This window comes from Ochotona curzoniae, unplaced genomic scaffold, assembly GCF_017591425.1.
Source record: "Ochotona curzoniae isolate NIBS_2020 unplaced genomic scaffold, NIBS_Ocur_1.0 contig_43, whole genome shotgun sequence".
NCBI lineage: Eukaryota > Metazoa > Chordata > Mammalia > Lagomorpha > Ochotonidae > Ochotona > Ochotona curzoniae.
Genome location: NW_024466218.1, coordinates 1992402 through 2010477, shown reverse-complemented (window position 1 = coordinate 2010477; position 18076 = coordinate 1992402). Strand labels below are relative to the sequence as shown.

The 18076-nt window shown below is 43.9% G+C and overlaps 1 protein-coding gene across 1 annotated transcript in view; it reads left to right on the top strand.

Annotated features, from left to right (window-relative positions):
- Nucleotides 1-18076, top strand: part of ANKRD29 (ankyrin repeat domain 29) — a 52360-nt gene that overhangs the window by 19665 nt on the left and 14619 nt on the right. The window contains exons 3-6 of the mRNA XM_040984679.1: nt 1332-1430; nt 4619-4717; nt 7570-7668; nt 11618-11716. Coding sequence (XP_040840613.1) covers nt 1332-1430; nt 4619-4717; nt 7570-7668; nt 11618-11716 — 396 coding nt within the window. The remainder of the gene's footprint in view (nt 1-1331; nt 1431-4618; nt 4718-7569; nt 7669-11617; nt 11717-18076) is intronic.

Here is an 18076-nt window from a genome sequence, read left to right as displayed (position 1 = left end):
GACTCTTCCCAAAACTAGCATGATCATTCGCAGAAGTCAGCCAAAAATCAGATGATAAAATAACATTGATTGAACTACTGGCAAATTAATTTAATAGTTACTGAACAAATCACCATTAATTACATTCCTTGGATTAGCTTATTCACTAGTTCACTCAGACGGATACTTTTTTTATGCCCCATTCTACATAGGAAGAGAGTGAAACCTGGAGGGTTACAGAACATGCCCAAGATGATCCTGTCTGACCATCCAGCTAAACTACCTTCCTGTGAAATCCCACAGACAGATCCCAAAACCTGCAAGATTGCCTTAGCCACCGTGTACCTGCTGAGCCCTGCTCATTTGCAGATCCATTTGGCTCCCTTGTCATCCACTCCTGAGAGGTAGATGGCTAAATTAAACTTCAATAGCCAACTTTTTTTTTTAAAGATTTATTTTTATTGGAAAGTCAGTTATACAGAAAAGAGAGACAGAGAGGAAGAGCTTCCATCTGCTGATTCACTCCCCAAGTGACCACAACAGCCAGAACTGAGCCAATCCAAAACCAGGAGCCCAGAACCTCTTCTGGGTCTCCCATGTGGGTGCAGGGTCCCAAGGCTTTGGGCCATCCTCGACTGCTTTCCCAAGCCACAAGCAGGGAGCCGGAAGGGAAACAGGACCCCCAGGATTAGAACCAGTGTCTATATGGGATCCCAGCTCATGCAAGGCGAGGACTTTTAGCCACTAGGCTACCACACCAGGCCCTCAATTGCCAGTTTTAATTGGAAGAGTCCATATCCACTGTATACTTCAAGTCCTTGAATCTTAAAGCTGAAAGACACCTTAACTATCATCATTTCCACTGATTTTCAGGACAAAGTAAATGGCTCCCTGGTACCATTAGCAGCTCACCACAGGTTCCACAGTGGGTGACAAAGGAAGATTTAGCCCTTTGGCCCCCGACTCCCCTTTCATCTTTGCCCAGATCTCTCTGAAGGCAAAGCCTTCTAACCACAGAAAACCAGCATTGGCATTAATGGCAGGGTTGTGGCTCAGGAATCATCTAATAGGAACCATAAAGTGAGATGTTACATGACTGTTGCAATACTTGTGGCTGTTTTGGACTCTGTCTCAGCTCACCCTGACCTGTGAAATTCCAGCCTCAGCAGTTTGTCACTTTGTTCTCCCATGGCATCTGCACCTAAGATGATCAATGAAGCACTTTTTTGACAACAGGGAGATTTGTACGCAATCATGTTCTGAGTGGAGCTGGCATCTGTGTTGTCTCCATTCCAGGACCCCTCTCTGTAACGTAACAGTGGCCTAACTGTTCATTATCTCTCTCCATGCAGCACGGCACCACCCTCCTCATGGTCGCCTCCTATGCTGGCCACATAGACTGCGTGAAGGAACTGGTTCTGCAAGGAGCAGACATCAACCTCCAGAGAGAGGTGGGTCAGGTTTGTAAGTGAATAAAAATGGCCTGAGAATTGGATGTTTGTTAAACAGTGAACTAGTAAAGAAGACAAGAGTCTTCATTGCTTTCCATTAAAGTCCACAAGGGCGTGTTCTGTGCTTGAAATTCTGTGCCTTGGGTGGGGCATCATTGGGTACATCTGCAGTCACCAGATGTCTTACCTTTAGTCCTTAAACACACACAAAAATCCTTGGTCTCAAACTGAAATCATTCTTTCTTCTTTGCTATGAGGTGCTCCTGGATTTAATGAATTTTCACAAGATATGGTTTTAGAAGGTTAGAACCACTAACTTACTGGTAATGAGGCCCACCTTCTGGGACTTCTCAACTATACTCACTCAACCACATTTTCCAGACACTTCTCTGAGTGGCAGTGTGGGTGAACACTGGGCTAATACATGAGACTGTTCCATGCTTCACTCAGTTGCAATCATGAACGAAGGGAGCTTTCGTCTGGCCAGACTGTCCATTCTTGGTCCAACCTAGGGAAGCCATAAGGAGCTAGGGCATTGTAACATACTCTTGGATAAATCTGAAGGGACCTCATATCTTTGCAGGGCAACCCAGGATCTGATGGCCTGTCCTTCCTGGACACACGTGCTCAGGTCATTCCTAGACAGAGTCTGACCTCTTAGCTCACCCTGACCTGTGGTAAACATCTTTGGAAAGCCCCAGGCCAGCCTGGGATGCTTGGTTTTCCCAGATCCAGTCCTGTCCTGGCACAGCTGTTGGATAAAGTTAATTCATCAGCCAAACCTTTCATAGAACCAATACACTCTATTCTTCTCGTCTGGACCACCAACCCAGAACCAGTACACCCTACTCTTCCCATGTGGACCACCAACCTGGAGCAAATTAAGCTGTCACAGGTCTAATAACTATGTCAGAGAAGCTATGAATTGTGAGTGATGCTAGACTGACAGTTGATTGGCGCCTGGATCCCCACCACCCTTGCTCAACAAGCCTGGTCTAAGGAAATTAGCAGTTGAGTGAGACAGCTAATCAAATCCAATCAACCTTCTCACCAGTTCATTTCAGATACTTCCATAGCACTCAATCGTTGTAGGACATATTCACTTCTGCACTCCATTTCTTTTGAAATGAAAATGTGAGAGTGTTTGAACCTGAAATGAGAATGCTTAGTATTATAGCTTAAAATCACCCTAACAGTTTTATTTTTCCTTGCTGCTTTAAAGCCTTTGTTTGTTACAGCTTTAAAGAAAATATGGTTCCAGACATGCTTGCTCACAGCACTTTATTCTGAAAGGCAGGTTCAACATGCACAAGTATCTGTTTAGAACAGCTGAGCAAAGCAGTGCGGAGAAAAGAGAAATATTTTATTTCCAGCCAACAATGATTTTTATGGTTTTATTTTAATCTGGTTCCAGTGGCTCAACTAAGCTTGAAGGTGATAACTCTTTTGCTTTAAGAATGGAAGCCTTTGAGAATTTTTAGCAAAGTGTACTCCATTTAGACATGAGCTATTTGGCAGAAATGCTGAGGCTAAGTAAACTTTGGGTAGTATACCAGATTTTTTGGGACTGTGCCAGTCTGTGCAATAGAACTCACTGAAAAACCCCAACCTGCTTCAGTAAGAGTGTCTTCCTGTGCTCTGAAACTTAGTCTTCAATCAGGCTTACTCTTGGTCCACTATTAATTCATTTGACAAAATCAAAACATGTGTTTCCCAAAGATGCCCCTGCTGATGTTAGCTTTGGTTGACTGTCTCAATGCGCGGAGCATGCTTCCAGAGTGGAAGTTAACAGTGCTGAAAAAAAAACATTACCTTAGAGAATTGCAATATTAGCGGATTACAATCTTGAAGCTTAGGAATTGCAAGTGTAATTGGCAGGAAGCCCTGGGTTTCAGTAGTGAGAGCACAGCTGAAGACCTTAACTCACTAACATCTAGCTCCTATTGTCTGTAGATCACTGCCTTAACGTAAGTAATGGTTAGAAGTATATATGCTTCAAAATTGCCTAAAACTGCCATCAGTATGGTTTTTATAATCAATGTGTCAAGAAATCTTATTGTAAAAAGTCTTTTTCTCAATAAACAAACAATTCCTGGAAAGGAACCTTGCGAGTCCCTGAAGTGTAAAGTGTGTTAAGGTGAGTTTTACTACTAAGGCAAGTTTCCTCATCCAGATCTTGTGTATGCTGTAAGATTTCTGGTACCCATCATGCTCCCCTGTCGAGAGCAGTGGAAGAGGCATCTACAGATAGGAAGTCTCCATGGCTGGCCATGGCACCTGTGCCCCTGGGCGTAGCATGAGCTAAAGGCTCCTGTTAGAACCGAGATAGTGAAAGGGATAATTGTAAAGGTGACGGTACTCCTGGAAGTCTGGAATCTCCAAAGAGACGCCTGCGTCCTGTTACGAGAAAAGCTCTTGTTTCCTGAAAGACCAGGAGACAGACAAGAGACAGGGATAATCTTGGAGTTTTTGGAAAGACAGCTACCTTCAAGGCATGCTGTTTTATTACTGTGTGCATTGAAGTGATATGATCAGGACCCCCTAGCCTATACTGTGAATTCCTGTTGCATGCTTTCTGTTTTGTGTCACTGTTAGCCCCTAATCATGTACTTGCTCACTGTCACGTAGCTTTTGATTCTCTTACTATAAAAATCCCATGATTGTTTCGTTCAGGGCTCTTCTTACGTATGGCAAGAGGTTGCCCCTTGGACTAGAAATTAAAATCATCTCACTGGCCTTGGAATCACTCAGATTTATTGAACCCCAAGAGTATATATATATTCCACCCGCATGCTGGGCCTCACTGCTGCCCCACTTCCCACTTCCACAGGCTTCACTCTTACATTCATCTCCAGATTTAGGGCCCACCCATATAGCCACTCTTCTCCCCAAACCTTTAACTTAATCATATATTTTGCCCAATAAGATCATATTCACAAGTTCTATGAATAAACTTGCAGATGTGTCCTTTGGGGAGCCCACATTCATCCCGCTACACCAAGAATAAAGCTTTATTTTCTTCATATCACTCCCCTAACCAAGGAATAGTATCAATTCCAATGCAAACCCTTCCTACACTGGAAGGTGGCTGTGTGAGGATATGGTTTTGTTTTCTTTGCAGATGTGTGTATTAAGTGGAATGTAACCTAATGCCTTCTAAAGCCAGCCTTTCTCTCTGTCTCTCCCAGTCAGGTACAACTGCCCTGTTCTTTGCTGCCCAGCAAGGCCATAACGATGTTGTGAGATTTCTCTTTGGATTTGGAGCATCCACTGAATTCAGGACCAAAGTAAGAGAATGTTCTTGATTTCATACCCTGCTGAAGAATTTCAGCCACCAGGGATGGTGGTTTTCTCTTCCCCTGTAGTAAGAATTTCTGTTACTCTGTCTAGGGGATTCTCAGGCCTAAGGAAGTGGCTGTCACAGCCTGCTGAACTATGGCAGTTCAGGAGTAAGCACTGGGATTCTATTCAAAGCATCAAATGTTTACTCTAGACCCACCATTGGAAACTTTTGTAAGGATTAAGACTCTTTCACTAGAGACTTCCTACTCAGAAACTCTAAGTTTTGTAACCAGGAAGGCAGATGGCTTTCTAAGTTTTTCTGTTTTTATGTGCTTGTTTTACCTCAAAAGGAATTCAGATCCTATGCTAGGAATTGCTGGAAGTATTAGTCTGATCCTCGTAAGCCCAAGGGATTGCTGAAGAGGGAACTGTGGCAGATAGCTTCCTTACATGCGCTACGGTCAGAGAGCTGTATGACATAATTAACAGTTCATAAAGTGAGTGAGGAGTTATGGTTCTTCTTTTATAAAATGATTCAGGGGGCTGGCATTGACACTGGCATCCTAAATGAGTACCAGTTTGAGTCCCAGCTGCTCCACTTCCTATCCAGCTTCCTGTTAATGTGCCTGGGAACACAGCAGGTGATGGCTCAAGCACCCCTGGCACCCACGGGGGAGAGTTTGGAGGGGTTTCCAGGCTCCTGGGACAGCTCTAGCCGTTGTGGTCATTTGGAGAGTGAACCAACAGGATGGAAACTCTGTTTTTCTCTCTCTCCCTCTCTCTGTCACTATATTACGATGCCTTTGAAACAAGTAGATGAACTCTTTTAAGTTATTCATTTTCATGTATGGCTTACAGATAAGAAATGTTATCTACAAAATATCAGTTTTGTTTTCACAATATGGTTTTACATAATGTTTTGTAGTAGAAGAATTTGAACTGCCATATGTTTTTGTAATAAATATCTCATTCCTGGCCTAATTTTGTAATAAGAAATGGCTGAAAATCTGCCCATGTTGGAAACTTTTAGGCTTTTTTATGTCATAATAAGAGATGTTCACATATCAAGGGAGTTTCCAGTTAAAGTGCTAACTATTAAACAGGCTTGGGGCTCACACAGAGTCTTTGACTTTTCTGAAACCTGATGCAAAGTTGGTTTATACCTCCAGACCTATTGAATATAACATATACTCATATAAAATATATGTGTGGCATTTGTATTGTTTTATTTTTCATTATGAAATCAGTGCAGCTCAAAACAATAAAGTTCTAGAGACCTAAATCTCAACTGTTTGAACTAAGTCGGGATGATCATGACCATGTGGCTGCCTCAGTCTTTCCTTGGCTAACCAGTTAATACTGGCAGATAGTCTTTGTATGTGAGTCAGTCCGTGCAACCTGAGACAACCTTGTTTCCATTAGGTCAACTGCAGGTGTCCCAGAGCTTCCCAAGCAAGGAAAAGAACTCCAGGACACTTTGAATGTTCAAATGATCCTGTCAGATAAACTGATGTTGTTTCAACAGATTGTTTCATTTGTTTTCATAAATCTCAATACATGGCCAGGCAGTTAACCTAGCAAATAGGATTCTGGATAAGATGCTGGGAGAACTTGGGTTTCATAATCAGCTGAGCAAGGCCAGAGCCGGGAGTGGGAGCTCAATCCAGGTCTCTCCTGTGAGTGGGTTCACATTACCCGGAAAATGTAACGAAGACTGAAACCTAAGCTTGAACCCAGCACTGTGGTGAGAGATGCAGGCATCCTGACCTGCAGCTTACCCACTGGTTCCAACACCAGTCCCAAAGGCAGGTGTTTTTTGAACAAACTCTCTATGTCCAAATATGGAAATCTGGACTCTTCCAAAAGTTCATGAAAAACAAGTATTTTGAGAAAACTTCATGAAATTTCAAAGCTTTTTGCTTCAAAATAAAATAAAAACTTTTAATGTCATTTTTCCACAAACCTTTTGAAGTTCTTTCATATGTGTGATTCATATTTGTAAACCGGATTACATGTTCTAAAATTATTTATATTTAGCTTAAATATCTACATCCATTTGAGAGGCAGGCAACTCAACGACACTAGATGGGAAAAGATCATGTCCTAGCTCAGCGCTTGAAGGTTTGGGTTGACCACAGACTCAGTGAGTCAGAATGTGGTGTGATGTGGTTGACATAAAAGCTCATTCTAATGCAGGGAGCAGACGCAAAAGTAGAGTGGACGAAATGTCCCATTACACATGAGAGTACATCCACTTTACAATGCTCTGTTTCATATTAGGGCCCATCATGTAAGAAACCTGGAAAAACTGGGACACGTTCAGAGGTAAACACTGGCTAGGAGAGTGAGAAGCACCTGGAATATGCTAAAGTCTTCTAATCTTCTCATGAGAGCAATGATATCCCACAGGGTCACTCTACCAAAGCTCCTTAACCCTAGAGGCTGTCAGTGGGTAGCACCCCAAGGAAAAGCCAGTATTTGTCATCAGGACATCGGAGTGCAGGAGGTGGGGCCTTCTGTTCATTCCCAGGCAGAAATGACAAGACTTTTTGTTCTGTATTTCCCATACTGAGAGGCAAATAGATGATTAAGCAGTTATCATGGGAAATTTCTAAATCAATTTTAAGAACTTGGTCAGGTAACTAAAATTTACCTCTAGTAAGTCATCCAAAAATGCAACATAATATTTCTGAAAAGAAACTACATCATGATACTAAAGAAAGAAAAGGAGATGCTCAAAACTAAGTGAGTTTCTTAGGATCTTCAGGAAAATTCTCTCCAAGCATTCTGTTGAGGAGGGTCACGTTGGTAAAATAAGAACCAGCATTGTGTCTGTTTCTGTTTTATCTGTCCACAGGATGGGGGCACAGCCCTGTTGGCTGCCAGTCAGTACGGGCACATGCAGGTGGTGGAGACCTTGTTGAAGCATGGAGCCAATATTCATGACCAACTTTATGTGAGTGCATTTCAGGAGGGCACTGCATGGGCACCTGCTCATTCACATAACACTGAGGTCTAAGTTTGAACACCAGAAATGCCAGCTTCAAAAAGCTGGCTGAATGGTGGGATTTTAATCAGAGACATCAAGGGGAAAAGATATAATAGACTAGATGAGCTTTTTCTGAATGGAAACCCCATCATCTTATTGATCCATCTTTATTCTCCTTTTTGAATCTATTGGACACTGAGACACTTCAAGTATCGGTGACATTAACATTTAAAAATCATATGATATGTAGTTCTGAAGCCATGACAAACCACGGAAGCTAAAACATCAAAGTCAAAATATATTCTATTTGTGAAAAAAGATACAAAGTAGAGAAATCAAGGTATTGGTGGAGAAGAAAAAAGAAGATTGAATGGATGAAGATCTGTGAAAAACATATACACACTGATTTTGAAAAACATCCATTGCTATCTATTTGTAGCTAAGTGGCAATTTGCATATAACCAAGACACTTTTGATTGTCACTATAATTCCATAGGATATATGGCAAGTGTTATTCTGATTTTGTAGGAAAAAATATATATAGGAAATGAAATAATTTGCCAGAATTCCATTAGGCAGAGAGGAAGACGTTGTCTAGGAACCAGATGTTAGGCTATCCTACAACTAAATATCGAACACTTCTGCCTAGGGCACAACACACCCATGGATGTGTAATGAGCTGTGTAGGTGTGAACTTTCTGATTTTAACACCCTCTTCACAGTTACCTGGTTAAACTCTAATAAATTGGGCCAATACAATGGCTCAATTGGCTAATCTTCCACCTCCAAGCACCAGGATCCCATATAGGCACCGGTTCGTGTCCTGGCTGCTCCACTTCCCATCCAGCTCCCAGCTTTTGGCATGGGAACCAGTAGAGTATGGCTTAAAACCCTGGGCCCTTGCATCCACAGGGGAGACCAAGAAGAAGCTCCTAGCTCCTGATCCACTCAGCTCCAGCCATTGTGACCATTTGGGGAGTGAACCAGCAGATGGAAGATCTTTCTCACTGTAAATCTTTCTTTTTCAATAAAAACAAATAAATCTAAAAAAAAAAAAGAAGAAGAAGAAAAATTAACAAATCCTAGGCCTCTTTGTAGCCATAGCAACCAAGCTTACTCTTACCTGGAACTTCAAAGTCTTTGAGCCTGCAGCATTACCAGTGGAATGCTGGATGAACCAATAAGGACCCAAGACTAAAACTCAACTCTGTCCAGTAGAAATACCTGGGAGCTTTAGAAACTCCCAGTTCCCAGTTCTACCTCAGACCATCCAAGCCAGAGTCTCTGAGGACACAGCTTGGGCTACAGGTGGTTCTGATGTGAGGCCAAGTATAGGGAACATGGCTCTAAAGTTCTGGGCATTTCTTCGGCTATACTTGGATATAGGTAGGGTGTATCTGGCAGTATACCTGTGTGTGTACATTGAATAGGATGAGTCTGATTTCAATACTCATGCGTATCAGTCATCAGCAACACAAATTGTGGATATAGAATTTGTTCATATTAGATAACACTCTCCCCAAGACTTAGCTTAGAAATGTAAAGTTTTGGGGGCCAGCATTGTGGCATAGCAAGTTAAGCCACCACCTGTCATACCAGCATCCCATACAGGTACCAGTTCATGTTCCTTCTGCTCTCCTTGAAAGCCAGCTCCCTGCTAATGGCCTAGGAAAGCACTAGAAGCTGGCCCAAGTCTTTGGGCACCTGCCACTCATGTAGAAGATCCAAACAAATCCTGGCTCTTAGATTTGGCCTGTCTCAGGTGGGCTGTTGCAGCCATCTGGGGAATGACCCAGTAGATAAAAAATCTCTCTCGTTAACTCTAACTTTCAAATAAAATAAACCCTTAAAGGAAAAAATAACATGAATGTAGGGTTTGAAGAGAACCCTACCTCTACCCATAGCGATTTCTCCCTGATCAAAATGACTCCATTTCCGCATCTGAACTTTTTCATCTTATGTGAAGAGCTTTATTCAAACAGTACAGATGTTTCCATGATAAACCACTGAAGTATGCGGAGGGCAAAGAAAACTCCTAGAAACTGAAACTTCTCATACTTCATGGAAAACTCAGTACGTGCTTAGTCATGGAGCATCCATTTGACCACTGAAACAGAATGTTACATTCACCAGTGACAGTCACAACAAAGTTTTATTATAAATGAGAGAAAAGGGGCCCGGTGTCGTGGCCTAGCAGCCAAAGTCCTCGCCTTGAACGTACCAGGATCCCATAATCCGGTTCTAAAATAGGTGGCCCCACTTCCCACCCAGCTCCCTGCTTGTGCCCTGGGAAAGCAGTCAAGGACAGCCCAAAGCCTGGGCACCAATGTGGGAGACCCCGAATAGCTCCGGGCTCCTGGCTCCTGGCTTCGGATTGGCTCAGCACCTGCCGTTGTGGTCACTTGGGGAGTGAATCAGCGGACAGAAGATATTTCTTTCTGTCTCTCCTCCTCTCTGTATATCTGACTTTGCAATAAAAATAAAATAAATCTTTTTTAAAAAATAAAAAATAAATAAATTTTTTTTTAAAATTTAAAAATAAATGAGAGGCAAGACAACCAGCCAGGACCGACAGCCCCTGCTGGAGTGTGGCCTCTAGCAGTACATTTAGAAAATTTTTATAGAGGCAGTATATAACAGCTCTGAAGGGGGCAATTTACGATAGCTTGTAAGCTGAGGGAGGGAAGGCCACACATTCCCTGCCTATCTCGGCTAGGCAGCCCATCCTGGCTCTTCTCTGGTCCAGTAATTAAGGTAACCAGACTCCAGCCTTGAAGCCGCCTATAAGATAACCAGACTCTGCCTTGGAGTTGTCTGTGGGTTAATTAGGCTGGGGCCTTGATTCATGGGGATTCAGAGCCTTCAGTGCTAAAGGTCATGTAGCCTGTTAGGCCTGCGAGCTCATACGGTTTCTTAGCCAAGCAAGCAAAGCAGAAGTTACAACAGCGAAAAGTATTGCAGTTATTGCTGAGCCGTGTTTACTCCATTTTTATTTCAACTCTACAGTGCGTTTCAGGTAGTTCCCAAGTTAGCTACTAAGGGCTTGGCAGAAGCTCGTTAAACCACATATTAAGGAGCAGCTGCTATTTTACTCCCCTATCAAGCAGCTGCTCAGGAATCTGTACGGGGTGATTAATTTTTAATGATTGCCTTGAGGGCCGTCTGGAAGCTCAGCCAACGCCCACTGGAAATCCAGTCCGCTCCATGTGACCCACTCCCTTAGACCTGCAAGAAAAGATGCTGTGTGTGGCAGCTTGCGGTTAGCCTTCCAGCGGCAGTGAGCTAATCAGCAGCATTCCCAGGGTGTTTTCCATTGCAGCGTGCTCAGGTGTTCCACTGCGGTCCCAAACTAGCAATGCTCGCCCGGCCCAAGTGTGCCTCAGGGAGAATGCAAGCTGCTGGCCAGCAGGTGCATTGCTCAAATAACCAAGGGACTTGTTCCCAAGCAAAGCCAAATGTCTGGATGATACGGACATTCACTTTGCCAGGGGGCAGGATAGGGAGAGAAACTAAAGAACATTGGAAATGAAGCAATGTTTTGTGCTTTGCACATGATTGGTTTGTGTATCTATGGGTCCTGATGTCTGAGACCCTGGCAAGGAGAAACCTCATGCATGTTCTTTCCAGAACTTTTTTTTCTGCAAGTTTCTGAATCTTAATGCCTGCAGAAACGTCATGTTGGAGAAACACAATTTAATGAGAAAGAGAAAAGCATAGGAAAAAAATCTAATTAGAATACCATTTACATCTGATTCATAAAAGCATACAAGATAGTGCTTGCTCACCTAACACCTGATTCTTCATTGACGAAAGAATGAAAACCTGAGACAAATTATATTAAGCATGTGTAATTTTGTAATCTGTCTTTTAGAATAATTATGAAAGATGATCTTTTTCACATTCTCTTGTCTCTCAGGATGGAGCCACGGCCCTGTTCCTTGCCGCCCAAGGTGGTTACTTGGATGTGATCCGATTATTGCTGTCTTCCGGAGCTAAAGTCAACCAGCCAAGGCAGGTAATGTCACTGGCTGACATTGGGCCTGAGTGTTGGGGGCATGAGGCAAGGAGGGTTGGCGGCCTCTGGCGGCACATACCTAAGATCCCCACCCAGCTCTCAGCATTCTTAAAAACGCTTTGTCCCTGCCACATCAAGTAGATCTTTGATTAGGATTCTTCCTGCCCTGTGCTGTGTATGGGCTCCTCCTGAATGTCTGTGAACTCAAGCCGACGTCTCCATTCAGTGCTTTGAAGACTTGAGTGTTTGGTGTCTGAGGTCAAGTGTACATTTTTACCATCTCCTGTTCAAATAAACTATGGCTGCGCTGAGCTAAGGAGTACAGGCTGGCCTGGAACCAACATGGAAGGCAGAGATGAGTCAGGTGGCCTTGTCCCTACCAGGTCCCTCTGTTCATATGCTCCTACCTGCTACTTCCTCTTCCAAGCCAAAGAGGAACCCTGTGCCACTGGAGTCCCTGGCAGGTCCTGCACCTTCATCTCTCACAGCCAAGCACTATTGAGCTAACATCTGCAAAGCAAGTCAATGAGCTGGCTCTTAAAGGCACAGAATTGCAAGATATCAAAGCAGGATAGAGAACAATGTAAACACAAGTCATTCCAATTAGTTGCTCTCCTATAGGGATTATTTCTGTCCTAATTAATTTCCTTTTAACAAAACAGTCCAGATTAAGGAAACAGGATCCTAAGAGAATTAATTTGCTAGGGAGAAAGTCAAGCTGGTTTGTTACCAATAATGACTCCAGGCAGGTTTCCATCTAGTATTGGCAGACACAGGAATGCCTATATATGAGCATAATGAATGCTATGGGGAAATTTAAGATGGTTCTGAACCTTTGGCCACAGGTTCTTGGGTGTTTGGAGCCCTAAATACATAAGGAATCTGAGAAAAGAGCTGTTGGGTAGAGTGGGTTTAAGGTCAGGAATCCTGAGTTCTAAATCCAACTCTGCCTATAACTTGTGTGATTTACAAAAAGCAGATTAATGTCTCTAGACCTCTCTTTATTCATTCTGAAAATTAGGAGGCTAAGCAGGATGAGGTTGACAAGTTTTCCCCACTCCTACATATTTTTTTAAGATTTATTTGAGAAACTGGTGTCATGGTGGGTGGCATAGTAGCTAAAGCTGCCACCTGCAATGCTGGCATCCCCTATAGGCATTGCTTTGTGCTCTGGCTACTTCACTTCTGATCCAGCTCCCTGCTAACAGCCTTGGAAAAAACAGCAGAAGACAGGCCAGTGTTTGAGCCCCTACAGCCATGTGGGAGACCCCATGGAGCTCCTGGTGCCGACTTTTGTCTGGCCCAGTGCTGGCCATTGAGGTCATCTAAGAAGTGAACCAGCAAATGGAAGAGATCTCTGTCTCTCCCTTTCTCAGTAGCTCTGCCTTTCAAATAACAACAACAACAAAATTTTTTTTTTAATATTTGAAAAGCAAAGTTACGGAGAGGGAGAGGGAAAAAGGAAGTGAGAGATCTGTCTACTTTTTCAGTTCTCAAATGTCCACAATAACTGAGACTCCTCCAGAGCTTCAGAGAGCCTAGAACTCTGTCCGGGTCTCCTGTGTGTGTGGCAGGGGCCCAAGTAGTTAGACCATCTCTCACTGCTTTCCCAGGTGTAGGGAGATGGGTTGGAAATGGAGCAGCCAGAGCCATGAACTTGTGCTCATATAGGATGCCTCAGTACCATTGTAATACTAGAGGGAAAATCAATGGGGGAAGGGGGAGAACTTGGGGAGTAGGACAGGAAATCCCAAAGCCTATGGAACTGTATCATAAAACAATAATAATAATAATTTTTAAAATGATGTCATCAGTAGCTTAACCCGCTGTGCTATAATCTCTACCCCATTCTTACGGTTTTGCCAATTGTTTTGCTCAAGGTTCAGTTGGTATTTCCTGAGTGCTTATCATGTGCCAGACACTGCTGACAACGTACAGTGATCTATAGATGGCCCTAGCAGGTGCCCTTGGAAAGGGAACAGTTTGGGAAAAGTGATCATTCTACAGCTGCCACCATTGGCCTTTTGTGGACAGAGTTTATTATCTGCCTGTTTGTCCTCCTTGTTTGAAAATGTTGACTGATTCTGAATCTGGGCCTCATGTTACCAAAACTAACAGAAAGAAATAAGCGATTCTTAAATGGCACAAAATTGGAGGCTGCTGCTGAAGGTCCCACTGTGAACTTAGGAAATCAGAGATCATAGAGATTGTCAGGACATTGTTCCAAAATAACTTCTGGCACCTTGACAAGCCTATTTGACTTTATGACTCACATGCCAAACAACCTGTTTGTAAAGAAACCACACTGATAGAAATGTTATGTGGGTGTGTCCACTTAAGCCCAATTTAGAACCATACGGTGATGGTGGAGCCAAGACGTTAAAGAGTAACCAGTGTTGCAGTTGGAGCTGCCGCACGCCCCAGCTGTTTGGCATTCCTCATGGGCGAAGACACGCTGCTCAGGGTGGGCCTGGTCAGTGAGTGTGGACTCCTGTCTCCTGGTCAAGGAGTGAGCGACACACCCTGCCAGAGACAGTGTCTTTTGCATTCGTTTGGGGTTGTAGGAGTCCAGCTACCACAGCAAAGGTTGCTGTTTGGGAGGAGGGTTTGTTAAATAATTACTGTGAGGAACAAAAGCAATGGAGTTTCTCCTTTTCATAGAGTATACTCACCCCATTGTGCTCTCAAACACAATGGATCAGTTTTACTACTTGATATGCACTTGATTGGCTGTTATCTAATAGGGTCAGACTAAGCCAAGTTCTGACTTCTATGAAAGTGGAAATTTTACATATTCTGTTCCAAGAAAACAGTGTCATAAATATCGCTAAATGATATCAGTTCTGGCCAGCTTTGTCATTACTTGTAATAAAGTTGTTGTTTTTTTTTTTTAATTTTCCATTAAAATACCCTACACAGTAGTGAATTATGTAGAGTGTCTGAAAGTCAGTGTTTTCTTCTAAGAAACTAGCATGTTGAGTTCTCACTAGAAAATTTCCTGAATTTGCAAAATAAGGACATGGCTGTTTCCCTGACTTGATTTCTTCATGTTTTGAGATACATTTGACTTGCAGTGTTTGCCCTGCCTTTCTGTGGAGTCCTGACTTTTATGGTGTACTTGCTGGGATGTTAATCAAATGGTGCTGGCCTTACTCAGCTGACGTCTGACCTGAGCTGCAGGGAATGTGAACGATGGTAGGAATGACTTCTCATTGTAACTCTATTACTGAGAACTAAAATCAACCCTTCCTAGCACCATGTGGTGAGGAATCATAGTTCCAAGCCACAATCAGACATTGGAATGGTGAACTAGCAGTGGAAGGGGGCGGGAGGCAGGCTGGAAGCTCATGTTCTTGTCTTTCCATATGTTCCTTACCAAGTCGAGAATAATCAAGCCGTCTTCATCACCAGCTGAGATAGCTGTGTGGTCTCTCTTCTGTCAACAAAATGCCTTGACATAAATTTTCCCAATTCAACTTATCCACTTCATTCAATATGACCTTGTCAAAGTCTGACCCTGTCTGCCCAGAGCTAAAGTTGGCCTGTTCCTTTGCATCTCTTTTTCCCATGCTAATCAGAAGCTTGATCAAAAGGCCTGCTCTAACAGCAGCCTTGTGGGCAGGATGAATTCCCAAGGTGCATGGGTGCAGTTGCAGAAGGCCCATGTCCTCCAGGTCACAGGCCGGAAGGACAGTGGCAGAAAGCACAATCAACAGATAGGCATCGTGTCCTGAGGGTTTGGAGAGGGGAGCACCCAGTTAGAGGAAGGCTATTTTTCTTCCCTCTGCACATGGTAGACACTCAGGGAAGGTGTGTCGACTACACAGGGGGCCACCCTGTGTCTTAGGTGGAGCTCCAGTCAGGCCTGGAAGCCCAGACACGAAGTGATCAGTGACTGGGAACCAGAAAGGGCTCCAGACACAGGACCCAGGAACACGGGTGTGTCTCAAGATGAGCAAACCTATCCCACAAATGAGTCGGAGGCAGACTTTTAGAAGCTCAGGAGTCTTTATTCACTGGCTGGCACCGACCAGCGGACTGCCCCATTTCACCCCACGTGGAGGAGGGGAGCAGCCCTAATCAGCTGTGTTTAAAGAGTCCTAAGCAGTGATCATCCAGTCAACTAAGAGGGCACTGGCTCATGATGGAAATCATTCAGTCAACTCAGCTTGCATCAGTGCATAGTACAAATGATCTAATCAGCTGTCATGATGTGGAACACAGATTCCCAATCAGTTTAGGCACCCTGCCTTCTCATTATCTAATCAGTAAGAGCTACATCCCACCTAGTTGGAACAGCAGAACTAGGCAAACAGGTTCTTCCATGCACAGAAACCAAAGCAAGATCTCATCCCAAAATGAGATATTCCCTTGCAATTAGCCCTCCTACTCCCCTTTCGGGACTTTCCAAGAACCCAAGGTTATGGCAAAGGTCAGGTTATGGACGCATCCTGGAAATGTTTCAGAAGACTGAGCTTTACTGTCACCATTTCCTGTTGTCTGGGTTGTCACAGACAGACACCAATCCAAGAAGACTACAGGGCAGCCAGGGAGCCAGCCTAGACCTTTCACTGGGGAGCAGCTTGGTGGTTACGCAAGATGGCCATTTGAGGAAGTTAAACACTGTCCCGGCGTTGGTTATTAATCTCATGACCATGAGCCAGTCACTTTCCCTGAATCTCAAGATTTCTTTTTTCACCTATTAAGCCAGACTATTAATGGTACCTTTATCACAAGGCTATTTTGGAAAATGAAATACTCCCAACAAGGTTGTTAATGCAATGGCTAATACATGCCAGGCACTTACAAAATACTAAGCATTTCTATGACTGTTTCTTTTTTTTTTTTTAAGATTTTTTTAATTGGAAAGTCAGATATACAGAAAGCAGGAGAGACAGAGAGGAAAATCTTCTGTCCGATGATTCACTCCACAAGAAGCCGCAACGGCCAGAGCTGAGCCAATCCAAAGCCAGGAGCTTCTTCCAGGTCTCCCACACTGGTGCAGGGTCCCAAGGCTTTGAGCCATCCTGGACTGCTTTCTCAGGCCACAGGCAGGGAGCTGGATGGGAATTGGGGCTGCTGGGATTAGAACCGGCGCCCATATGGGATCCCAGGTATGCAAGGTGAGGATTTTAACCACTACGCTATCACGCTGGGCCCTCTATGCCTGTTTCTAACCCATCCAGGCCTTAGTGGAATGGAAAACCCACCAGAAACTAAGGCTGTTCCAATATTACCAGTGATGAAGACACGAGACTGACCCTTCCCAAAACTCGTGTTAGCAGCTGTTTGCACCTGCTGGCCAATCAGTTGTCCAACAGGGTTGCGGGATAATCACACTCAATAAAGCATGTGCAGTACTTTGTGAAAAGAAGTACGAAGGAGGGTGCTTAGTGTTTTTCAGGAGAAGTGATAGATCCAGTTAACATTCCTAGGCTTCCATTATCTGGTGCTGGCACCTGCGAGCTTGTGCATACCTTTCCATTCAGTAATCTCTGAACGGAGTCCTTTTTTACAGTAAGGGACACTGAGGCAGAGAGCCATGGGCATAGGTGTCACTGCTTCTACCCCTAACAGGATTGCTCCAGTTAAGGTGACTTCAGTGTTAGGATTATTGTTATAAACTGCTAATGTTGACAGCAATTCCCAATGCAGCACCTCTCAGCAATTGTTTTTAGTTTGGGTTTTTTGGGTTTTCATTGTTGTTTCACTTTATCCATCAATAGTTTTATTCATAGCAACCAAGCCCTTGAAAAGTACCTGGAACCAGGGCCCGTCGTCTCTGGCTGCTTGTCCCTGCCTGCCCTCTAGTGGAGATATGAGCAAAGCACAAAAGCCACCTGGGGCATCATCACAGAAAGCTCGCCCACACAAGCTGGGGGTGGAGGGTGGTTCCAGCCGCCGGCCCATGCCTCTCCAGGAACGCCTCATACCCTGGACCTCGGCAGCTTGCTTTCCCACCCTGCCTGTCCAAACCGCCATAACCACAGTTGTTCATTCTAGTAACCAGAATGGCCTCTCCCCTCTGGCAATATCCAGGTCCTCCTTCAAGCCCCACGTCCACTGTCACCCTATTTGTGAAGTTAACCCTGTAAGGATGACAGGACCCCTCTCCAGGCTTATCCTGTGCGGACTCTTTTGCAGCATTGAAATTTCAATGTCTCTTCTCCACTGCTAATTTTCAGTCCTTGGCCTGAGACTCCAAAGGTACTTAAATCCATGGCTGCTTGCTTATATGAATGAGTAAGTCATTAAATCTAGAATTTAAGGGAATCAGAAATCTAAGAGAAATAAAGAATGTGGAAATGCCTTGTAAACTAAAAGTACCAACCAAGGTGTTATGATAGTCAGAGGCCCTGG